At 38.8% G+C, this 12,445-nt stretch overlaps 1 protein-coding gene across 2 annotated transcripts in view; it reads left to right on the plus strand.

Annotated features, from left to right (window-relative positions):
• LOC108892258 (phospholipid-transporting ATPase ABCA1) overlaps window positions 1–12,445 on the plus strand; it is a 138,042-nt gene that overhangs the window by 27,441 nt on the left and 98,156 nt on the right. For both annotated transcript variants that reach the window (XM_018689711.2, XM_018689719.2), the window contains exons 10-14: window positions 133–272; window positions 1,036–1,152; window positions 4,569–4,766; window positions 8,174–8,379; window positions 8,648–8,824. In XM_018689711.2, coding sequence (XP_018545227.1) covers window positions 133–272; window positions 1,036–1,152; window positions 4,569–4,766; window positions 8,174–8,379; window positions 8,648–8,824 — 838 coding nt within the window. The remainder of the gene's footprint in view (window positions 1–132; window positions 273–1,035; window positions 1,153–4,568; window positions 4,767–8,173; window positions 8,380–8,647; window positions 8,825–12,445) is intronic.

Genomic DNA, 12,445 nt, shown 5'->3' on the forward strand with positions numbered 1-12,445 from the left:
GCAGCTCAAAGAGCTTGTTTCTCCTCTTTCCTTGTGTCCCACACGGGCAGTGCGCACCCAAGAAATGTAGTTATTTTCTTAATTTTGCCTCAACTTTCCCTGTCTTCTTCCCTCTCTTATTTTCCTCTGTAGATGCTTTTTGTCAGACTCTTGTCGACACCCTGGAGGGCACACCTGGTCTGCGTAACATTTGGAGCACCTTCAAGCCGTTATTGCTAGGCAAAGTCCTCTACACACCTGATACACCTGCTGCTCGCCTCATGGTGAAAGAAGTAAGTTTAGAAAGAAAAATGTCCTATATTAATATGGACACTGACTTTTCATGCACTTGAAAAGTAGCTGAATATCTTGTTCATATAAATGTAAATTGCATTTTAGTGGAAGCTACAAGGAGAAACATTTTTTGTTTAATTAAGATACTAGTATGAGTATATATTTGAATGTCCTCTCTGCACGGGACCAGATCAATTACATTATCAGCGTGAAGAAGCCTCCGGTGTGGGAGTGAAAAACAGTAGATGTCACACAACATTACTACCTGGGGAAGAAAAGAAAAGTAAAACAATAGTTAATCAGGAAGCCTGTTCATAGATGGCGATGAATGTAATGCATTATCATGACATGACATTTCTCCAAGATATTAGCATCATTGTGATAACTGCATAAGCAAAACAAACAACAGGCAGGCGGTGAGGATTTGCATTTAGAATACATTATGAGAGTGAGCAAAATCTGCCGACTTCACAGCAAGCGGCCCGGTGTTGGCGCAGGAGGCCCTCTTCACACCAGACATAGTCAGATTGTTTACAAGTCAGTGTTCAGGGGTAAATAACCCCATTTACATTCATCTCCATGGGGGGCAGCAGTGTTACAATGTGATGAGTTCCTCTAGGGATTAGCTGAAATGTGCAGATGTGAAGTACTTTCATGTCTGGATTGGCTCAGAGCAAATAGAAGAGGCTCAGTGGGTATGCTTTCATTCAGGGAAAGGTAAGATGAATGTGTTATTAAATATTGTTTTTCTTTTTGTTTCAGGCAAACAGCACATTCCATGCCTTGGCTATGTTAAAAGAGCTTGTTGATATGTGGGATGAACTTGGGCCACGTGTTTGGAATTTCCTTCAAAATAGCCCTCAAGTAAATGCAATACGGGTAAGACTTTGCACTGTAAAAAAATGACATAAATCACTGTAGCCCTTTTTTTAAATCTAGTTATTCAGAAAAGTTCATAACATTTTGATTTGACTGGTTTAAGACAATACTGCAAATCTTTACTTTTTAAAAATCATAGTTATTCTCTTAGAAAGCAGTTTTTATATGATACTGTTTCATTTTAACTTATTTTAAGTATTATTAAGTATTTTCTCTCTCACTTTTCTCTCTTGACAAACAAGGAAAAAGTCAGAAACAACTTGCCTGGCTCTGCCGCCAAAGCTTGCTAATTAACTATAACCTGTTAATTAGGGAGTTGTTTCTTTTATTCAAACACAAAATGCAAGTGTGCAGCAATATGTGGTTTTACAGTGGCTTCTCTTGGCGACATCAGTGACTCCAAAACTCATCATTTTTAGTTTTTATTAAAAGAAAAAAAAATACAGGAATTATTGTAATTTTTTTCTTTTGTATGCCGTCTTCTTTTTTTTATTACATAGAATGACTCTGGCACATGATCAGCAACTCATTTGCACCTTTTTCTCTTCACTTAACTACATTTTCTAAACTGGGAGAGTCATAAAACTGCCTCCTTCATTTTGTCAACTTTTGAATGCAAAAGAACATAAAATCCTCCTGCTTTTTGAAAATCCAGGTATTTCTCAGTAAAAAATGAAAATGATGAGCCTTATATATACTGCAGGTGAGAATATACATGTCGTGTATATCAATTTGTTGCACCTTCTGTTAGATATGGAAACCGAGGGAGGAAAGTAATTATGGATAAGTGCAGGATAATTTTCATCCTGGCAGAAAGGATTATCTATAGAAGTAGAGGACATGGACTCTTTGCCACCACTTCTCTCTCTCTCCCTCCCTCTCCTCTTCTCTCTCCCTTTGCCTCTTGCTGTATTTCCTTGACACTGACATTACTCCGGTGTCACTCCAAATGAGCTTATATGCAGCTGGAGGGAAGCAGACATTGGGAGCTCCATATAGCCAGGGTATTCATTACCCTAGCCCTAACCTTTACACAAATGGGCCGGCAATCCTCCTTTGTCTTCATTTTCTCCCAGCCCGGATCTCTCTCTCTCCACCTCTCGCTACGAAGCTGGTAGCTTCGGAGGTTTGTCATCTTCAGAGGTTCTTCAAGGTCGCAGACACGTTTTACGTTGATGGACCAATTACCATCACCACCACAACTACATTTGATAGAAGACAGAAGATTTAGGGTACAGAGCTGAGTAGAAGGGAATATTCTCTGAAATGGCTTGGAAATTAAATTGGTAGAGAATATGTTTTACTAGCAAAGCCTTTGCGTAGTGTTTACAAGTTAAAGTTGTAAGCCTTAAAATTTCAGCGTTGGTTGATTTGGTAACACCTGTAGTTACCATGGTAACAGCAAGTGTGGTATAATACTACTACAGAAAAATGCAGGTAATGTATCTGTTTACACTGCAGCCAAACAAATTTGTATTGTTTTGACAGAAAGTCTAATCTTGATTTCAAGCTGCACATTTCCACACAAGGAAGTGACATTGCAATGTAACTCTCCATCTCATAGCTGATCATGATGATGTCCTCCTTGTTCCCTTAATACAATACAATATTTAAAACTGATCTGCTGTACAAAAAATCTGAAAATGGACTGTTTTGTAAGTGCATTTTTGACACACATTTTTTCCACACTTAGCGCTAACCCTGGTGACTAATATATTGCATTTCCTGTGATTTTTTTTCACAGTGAAAAAAGCTACAGTTCCCAGTTGCAGCAAATATCAAGGCTGGTGACATACTACCTATGTTTACACTGAAAAATACTGTATAGATTAGAGTGTGCTCTCACAGGCAATTCGCTACAGGGACCTGACTTCCTCTCTTTGTGAAGGCCTATAAATACATTTCATTTCTTCACTTGAAGATGCTCCCATGACAAACAGTTTCATTTGATACATGACCAATAAGGTTAAATGGCATTTCTGCAACTCTTTGGCCCAAATGCCACTGATCATTGAGCCACATGCAGTTGTCGCTAGATTAAGATTTCAAATACTAAGCCACTTTTAACAGTCAGATTCCAAAATACACACATCTTTTGATGGGTCACATCTTTAATGTAGCACACACTAAGATGGCTGCACTGATTATTTAAAAGGTCACATGCAACATAGAGATTACTTAATTTGACACTTTGTCCTAAGGTTAAGCAGAATATCATCAGAAGTGTTGACACTGAAATGCCACTGAGCACACTGGCCAGAATATATCTGAATCTCAACTTAGAATTTCACACTTTAGAGGCCCAAATCTCAATTGACGCACAGTGCCCTTTCCTCTCCAAAAGTCAAAGTCTGCATGGTCCACTTTTAAATGTGAGCCATGCACATACAAGTACATTGAACTGGAATGTACACCAAATAGACTGGTGTTGTGACGGTGTTGTTCTAAAATTACAAATGGTATTGAATGGCTGATTTAAATAGGTTCTCTTTCAGTCCTCCTCTCTGTACATGACAGGTAAATTATCACTGTTATGTTTAATTTTAGTTTATGTAGTAACACTGTCATTACAGGAACAGTGTCATATTATTACTTGGGTGTTAATTTCACAGCAGCAGGAAACTATGCTAATACTGGGTGGGAGTGAGGGGAATGTGGCTACTAAATAGAGGGCATCACATTTACACCAACAGGTGGGAGTAAAATTACCTTATTATACAAGAGCTATTGTTTGAGGAGCTTAGAACCATTTATTTCTCACATCAAAAATACATACACATATTCGTGTGCTGTACATATTTAGAGCCTAATTACTATAGTAGGGTTGTACTTGCTCCCAGATCAGCATATCACCTTTAATAATTAATTGCAAGATCAGGGCAATTGCAGCTTGATCCATGACCTGAGATGACTGGAGGAGACATTGCATACATGTTTCTTATCATTTTACTAAAGGGAATTGAGAGGAGGTAACCTGTATGTTCATCTGTCTGCTTTGTGTGTGTATGTGTACATGTGTGCATTTGCTTGTGTGTGTGTTATTTGTGCTCTTATATATGTGTATATATTTACAGGCAGAGTTTTAATTTGCATTCATTTTTCCTCTCTGGGCCTCAGAGAGTGTATGTCTGTATTGTGCAAATGTGGATGTGTGTGTGTGCATGAGTGAGACTGGCTCTGAGAATAGTTGATATCTATCCTACAGCCTAAAGTACAACAGCGCCATCTATCTTAACGCTCCAATTGAAAAATAAAGTCAGCTGCACCAAAGAAAGAAAGCTGACCTTATTCTTCTAAGATAATATGCTGTGGTTTTAAAACCCTTTGGTCCTCATTCAGATTCCGTTCATTTTTACTAGACCTCTCACTAGCAACCACTGTAACTACAATTAAACCCATCTTTCCCTCAAAATTAGGCTTTGCTGGGGAACCCAGTGTTTGCTGCTCTCCTCAACCAGCGTCTCAGTGGCACAGGCTTGACGGCCGAGCTGCTGGCCAACTTCTTGTACAATGGGCCTCCCGAGGATCGTCCACCCGGCATGCCGCCCAATGACTGGCGGGATGCTTACAACGCCACTTCCCAAATCCTGAACCTTCTCTCCAATGCCCTTGGCGTAAGTAATTATTTTATCTGTGCTCTTATTAAATGCAGAGCACCTCATGAACCCAGCCTCCAGTTTGCTCATGCACAGAGGGCTATGGAATTTTTTCTGTGAAGTGAGACATTTGATTTTCTGACATTTAAGAGAGGAAATTAACTACATATTTTTCCTGCTCTTCCTCCACTGTTCTCTTTTAGCCACATCCTTCTACATCAGCTGACTCACCTAATATTACACATACGGTTTCACTAGTTGGAGCTGGTGCCAATAACAAAATGTTGTATGACCTTTTAAAGAGCTCAAACAAAACTGTGTGACATTGTTTTGAAATTCTGATGTATCCACTTTCTTTCCTGGGTTGTTGGTTTGCTAAAAAACATGATCCAGTTGAAGGAACCTTAGCCAAGCTGAGCTTGAGCATACACATTAAATATAGATGACAATTTATTTTATTGCATCAATGGCAATTTCCCAATCAGGATGTGTAAACAGTTTGCAGCATCAGCTATTCAATTCCCGCACATACTTTTACTTACAGACTTGAGATAGTGATCTGGCAGAGGTCCTGTGTCCCTGACATAATTGCAGCACTTTAATTTACTCCTTTATCTTTCCTGTTTACAACTGTCACATAACTCTGGCAGAACACCAGGGGTGCTACAGAGTGTAAGCAGGGTGCTTTGCATCTAAGAGCAGTGTGTTCATGTTTAGCACATTGCTGCTTTGTTTCTTTTGTGGCTGTGTCTGTGCTCTGCGGCTGTTCAGACCAAAATCAAGACTTTTCCTTCCACCATTCCTTTCCATCAAGACTTTTGACACGCAGGTTTTTTGTCTGGTTCACTCGATTGTGATTGTGTTTTTTGGAGGACAAGCAGAGAAGACTATCGTTTTTTATTCATTAAACTTTCATATTTTTTATTTAGCAAATTGTCAAATACACAGGAAGATCTGTCACGTCATTGCTTCCGCAGTTATCATGAAAAACATTGTTATGGGCCTGTGTAGTGATTCTGTAATAGCATCAAACAGAATGGTGTCTCTAAGTAGGATCACACACACAGTTGACAATGATAAATTGATCTGTGGCACAGTTTGCAGCAGAACCTTTTTTCTCTGTTCTGTGATGAAACATGTGTATAAAGCTCACACACACCCACACACCCTACCATGCTCAAATACACACATAAGCTCAGTCATCAGGCAGGTAAGATGGCAGGTTGAGCCCTTGGGGTTAGCCATACATAGCCAATGAAATTCAAACATAATGCAATCTATTTTCTGCCCTAATGGGAATTGCATTTCTCAAAATGGATACTAGGATAGGGACAGTTATTAGACAACCTTAAGTGTGGTGTCCTCATGTCTGGGAAATAGAAAGCTTCTTTCAGTCAAGGGCTGACAAGTATAAACTATCATCATTGCCAATGCAGTGTAAGCAGGTGCAATATCCATAAGGGAAATAATACAGTAATGTGATTTAATCCTACTAATGATACACAGTATAAACTATTTTGCTGTATAGAAAATGAAAATTAGAAAAATTTGCTTTTCACATCTAATCTGAGACAAACATCTTGTCCATCTGGTAAACAATATAATTTAGCCTGATTTAATTACTTTTTAGTTACTGGCTTTGCATATACTCCCTGAGTGGTGAATAATCAACAACAGTCCCTTCTTAGAGCCGATGCAGATACAGCTCATAGAAGAGATAAAATCCTTGATCATTTGTGCTCAGAAATTACTAATTTGTATCCTTGAAATCATAATCTGTGTGAGCAAATTATTAACTCAAAATCGGTACCTGACAATCTGTTGTCATTTTATAATTTGTCATGGCCTCTCTTGATGGTGTTACCACAAATATAAACACTTCAGAATCAGGCCACGTTGCTTTAATAGCACAGGCCCAAATTAGAGCCCTAAAGCTCCTGTTTCACCGATGAACTGCCCCACAGTTTAATAGGATCATGGAACTAATGGTGGAATTTACTAGTAAGAATACTAGTACTCATGTAAACATCATAGCATGTTATCAGCAGCAGTCGTAAACAGTGCCATCACATCATCTTCATAACCCAGGGAATTAAATTTAGTTCTTACAGGGGATGTTGCATTGCACCAGTGTTTTGTTTAAACATTAAGGACACTTGAGTTATTTCTCTAAGGAAGAATCTACTGTACTGTATGATCTACTGTACCTCCTGAAGTGTCTCCTACATGAGCAGATTAAGTTGATTTGTAGTATGTGATGTCTTCTACAGCACTCATGCACCCTTTTGACCACCACATTGGCCACTAACTTATCATATGTTAATAATGTCATGGAGATCCACTCATGTTAATGCTATCACTTAACTATCAGCTGTCAGCAGCACCAGCACAGCCTCTACAAGCATGACGCAACCGTGGCTGCACAACTGCTGCATATGTTACCCTCAGTGTTCCTCTGAATTAGGCCAAGATGGGATTGGCAAACTATCAGTGGGGCCAGTTTCTCAGTCCTGAGCCAGAGTCAGATTGGTGATACAAGGCAGCTTAGTCTTAGCTGCAACTCCAGTGGTTAGAGACAAAATGCATAAACATGCTTTCTCTATCTGTTCAAGCAACACCATAGCTGGTAGGGCTTGTAGTGAAAGAGAATGGTGATATTAAAGATGGGGCATTAAAGCAGATTAAACATAAATAGGAAATGCTGTAAAGGGCATTTGTAAATCCAGTAGACTGCAATATGTTTATTTAATGTAAACATACCTGTAAGAAAAGCATGTTTTCCTTCTAGTAGATTAAAACAAAGCTCTATTAAGATTTTAAATAGTCATCATATGTGATTGTTATTGTGGAATATAGAACATTTTCTTCCATATGTCCTCAGCTCTTGTCCAAACTTTTGGTTTATGGAACCATTCCACTGCTGTGATATCCTCACTAGTCTGTACTGAACAAATGCTGTTGTGATATTTTGTTTCCCCAGCATAGCTTGATATAGAATACAGACCAGAGAATCCTGGGGGAGAAATGATAAAACTATTGCAACACTGAGATGTGTGGACAGCTGTCAGGTGTGACTGCCTCCCAGGATGGCTAGCTCATTATCGTCTCATGGAACAGAGGGACGAGGCCACAGAACAGGGAGTGCTAGCAAGGCTGTATCTCATTTGCTTGTCTCTACTGAAGCCCAAAACATTTCCCACCCCCTGGCAGCTCCAGATAATTTGGAACTACACTCTATGTGGTTTAGTCAATAGCTGAGTGATACTTTTCACTAAATATCCATCTGCCGTTCTGTCAGTCAGTTCTGCCTGCCTCTTTTTTATTTTCCCTTTTGTAGATACCAAAGATTTATATAAAAAGGGAATGATTTAATGCAGGAACACTAAAGAAAAGTAAAGTATTTCTGGATTTGTATTTGTTGACAGTGTTTAGACCTGAATAAGTTTGAGGCAGTCCCCACTGAAGGCCATCTGGTGAGCAAAGCACTGGAGCTTCTTAAGAATGATACGTACTGGGCCAGCATTGTCTTTGAAAACCTCCAGCCAGACTCCAGGCACCCCCCTCCTTATGTCAAGTACAAAATCCGGATGGACGTCGATGAAGTAGAGCGCACCAACAAAGTGAAAGAAAGGTATGTGACACAGCTCAGTTCCTCTGGTGAATGGAAATAAGAGACTGTTATCATACATTGTATAAGAAGATGCTGGATTCTGTTGCCCTTTCTGTTAGCCAAAGGATTTTGTCTTTTACTGTCTAAAAATATCACCTATGACAGTTATGATACTCTGACAGTATTTCTGACTAGTTCTTTAGTCAGTAGTCAGTAGTTCTGACTCTTTCTAGATGCAGTTTCCCTGCCCTTTGCTAAGACAGATCACGGTGTGTCTGCTTTTAATAAGGTTATGGTCTCCCGGGGCCCGAGACAACTCCTTTAACGACCTGCGCTATATATGGGGAGGCTTCGCTTACCTGCAGGATATGATGGACCATGGCATTATACGAGCGCAGACGTCAAAGACCCAACCCCTCGGTGTTTTTGCCCAGCAAATGCCATACCCTTGTTTTGTGGATGACGTGTGAGTACAAAAGCTTTTATCTGCCAGCCTTGTGATTAGAGAAAGAGGAAGGAGGTATTACAGCAATAAAATTCCACTCACCCTGGGGACTTGCCACTCACTGCCACTACACAGTTGAGTTATTGTCTTATCAGTCACTTAGGCCCTCCTGATTTCCCTGTGGAAACTTCAATATGCTCTCCCTTATTTGTCTAACTTACTCTTTCTCTAATATCTGTGTTGCTCTTTGGTTCATGTCATATGTTATCACTGATCACAGATGAAAGGACTAAGATAAGGAACTCCTGACATAATGTCATTGTTAGAAGTCAATAATAAAAATGTAACATCCTTGAGGATAAATTTAATCATGAATTGAGGGTCAGCAAGAGAAAGGAAATGAATGAAGGCAGGAGGGAAAGAGTGGGCCAAAACTATTGATTTTATTCAAACCACAGGAAATTCCTGAATAGCTGATGGATGCTGAATTATTTAAGCAACCACCATGAGTCCCTTCCTTCCTTGTATTTCTGAGGAATTTTATTCCAAACAAAGTGAGTGTACCGTATGCCATGTCTCACATATCTCTATAAAATGCAAAGATTGATAGCAGCACTCCATCTGTGTTGCATACATACCCACTGATAGTGCTCCTTTCTATCATGTTAGATCATTCACCTAGGGACATGAACGATGTGGTATCACTCTGAATCTTCCAAAGCCAAGATTTCCTCAGAGCCTGGGAAATTATTCCCATCCACACAGCATTATGATCTCCATTAATAAAGGAAAAGCCCAGTGATGCCATCAAGAGAAAAGATAATTACCAGGGAGATTTAAGTCCAGCAACACAATGCACCCCTTTTAGCAGACACAAAATATTCACTCCCTATGGGAAATGCAGTTCCAGAGATTAGGGACGTAATTTAGAAGTATTATGTGCTTTGGATAGCACAGAATTTACAGTAAAGCAATCTTTAGGGGTTGTTTAGATCAACATATTTAAAGAGGCAGAAGCAAAAAGAAAAATGAAAATTACGACTTCATATTGAGGATTCACTTGGGCTTCTTATATCCATCAACATGCTGTTGTTGAAATACGTGTTTTGAATAATAATACCCTATACATATGTTTGTCTTGGAGACACAAGAAACAAGAAGACATTTGTGTAATGAAAACCATATTCAAAGTAATGGTTTTATTGATTTAGATTTGGGTTTTCTTTTCTTCTCTATGAAGTGCTTACTTCCCCCTGATTTATATTCACATTGTAGCTTCAAGATTAAATGTGGCTTCACCACTTTGCACTTCATTTTGTAGCTGCTTTAGTAAACCTGGTTGAAGACACATACTTCATATTTATTTTAACTGGGTGCACTTGGTTTGGCATGTCAAGCAATAGCATACTTTTAGAAGTACTAATTGGAGGAAAGTTGAACTAAATACTGCACCCAGTGGAAATATTCTTCTGAGAGGAATTTTTGCATTTTAAATTAACTAAGGCACAAAATCATCCACTCTCTACACCAGCGAGTAGACATAGAGCAGATGACGGATGACTGACATCACTTACTATTGTCTTTTTGGACATTTTCTTATATGCAGCCAAAACCTTGCACCAGATTTCTCCATATGATAGTAATGCACAGCAGTTTCAGGGGTGGGATGCTCCACATTCGGCATGCCACCTCTGAAATCAGTTTTCAAATTAAAAACACCAATTTCCTTACATCGCCATTTACCCTTGTCACTGTAATAATGACCTGAAATTAGACAGTCATGGTGTGGCTTATTTGCTGATGCCGGCCCTGATGCCTCAGTTTCATCTCTGTAAAACAAAGGATTAATAATTACAGAAGATAAATGGGAACCATAAAGCACCACAATACCCTTAGTCCCTCCACCATTTACTCTTTCGCCTGCCGAGCCATTTGGGCATTTCTATAAATTATTAACACTTGAAAACTGCTATTTCATTCATAAATAATTGAGAGAGAAATCACACAAAAGAAGATGCACTAAAACACAGAGAGGCATGATGGGAAAGAACCTCTGTGGTAATTATTTTCATCTCGAGCTGTGTTTCGTCAGCCAAAAGGAAAGAAAGAACATTGTGCACTCAAATGAACATGTTTGTGGTCTGCTGTAACTGTTCCTCGGTTCAGAAAAAGGTCTAATCTGACTTTAAAATGTCATTAAAAAATGTCAATGTTTGGATACTTTAAAATGTGCCATTAATAATACAAAAAAGTTCCTCACCTTGGTAATATAAGATGAATAAAATATGTGTGATATATATAATCAATGGATAGAAAGTTGTCCATCAGTTACATGAAAATACATGATTGCAGTTGCAGTGTTACATGCAATACATAACCAATTTAATTGGAGGTAAATTGCAGTAGTTAGATTCACATGTGTTACCATATAATTAGGTTTGTATATTACATAACAATTTACTTAACAGAAAATATTTTGACAGAAGCTCAGGAAACTGTTTCCAGCTGCACCATTACTTTCTCTGAAAAGACCATATCATCATTTTTATTTTATCTGTGTTCTGTTGCTTTCAGTCTCACAAAAACAATATTTCTACTTCACGGATAAACTTCAACTAACAAGGCTGTATTATCTGCTCTGACCCAACACTCATCAGTACCCCTAATATCACACCTGCTTTCAGCCTTTCAAATAATTCCCTTGTCAAATTCCTAATTTCCTCCTCGCAGCTTTTGGCTTGAGCGTACCCAATGAACTACTGGCAACCTGTGCCACTTCAACCACAGCTGACCCTGTTGGCATTTTGAACCCAAGATAACCAAACTGTATTAGCTCCCACTGTCTCTGTATTCACATTGTGCACCGCCCTGATACGACGGTATGGGAGATAAAGCTTGACCCCTGCCGGGCCTGATAGCACATAAACTGGTGCTTTATCAGCGGCCTCTGCGCCATTGCACGGTCCCTGAATCAGAGGCATCTCTTGTTTGGATCCTGAGGCTGTGCTCTGCATCAATAGGTCTTTCACATTCACATGGGCTTGATGTGAGATCTAAGGCTGCTTTCAGCAATACATAACACAGGCCTGCAGTGGATGTGAGGAATGTTCATCTGAACATCTGAATTCATACCATCCATGCCCATAAAGCGCTGGGGCATTTTTAATTTAATGTAAAATCAGTTTGCGTAATTGTGTTTTTTAAATTCTTTTTGGAATTTGTAAATTATAGTCTTATTTAGGTTTTCATCTTCAAACTTTGCTTTATGTTCAGAACAGTATGTTTTGTGCAGCTTTCAAAACCTATGGAACTTTTTTGCCAGCATGAACTTAATAAACCCAACTCCTTTATTCAATCTATTATATGAAAAGGTTTGTTGACAGTTGTCCACAAAAAACACCAAAAAAAGGAGAAGCAATTAGCTTGAACCACTTCTAAAAGATAATATTTTTTCATACCTGATTGAAGAGTTTGCTCAAGCTTGTTTGTAAAATGTCATAAATCATATACCATCACATAAATATTAGGTCACATTAAACACCTGGTTTCTAATGGCCATTATAAAAGATATTTTCATGTCATGAACACAGTGTTATAACTAATAAGAAAGTGTTCAGGGACTGAACCTGTTCTCAAGTAAAT

The sequence above is a fragment of the Lates calcarifer genome, linkage group LG15, assembly GCF_001640805.2.
Source record: "Lates calcarifer isolate ASB-BC8 linkage group LG15, TLL_Latcal_v3, whole genome shotgun sequence".
Lineage (NCBI taxonomy): Eukaryota > Metazoa > Chordata > Actinopteri > Centropomidae > Lates > Lates calcarifer.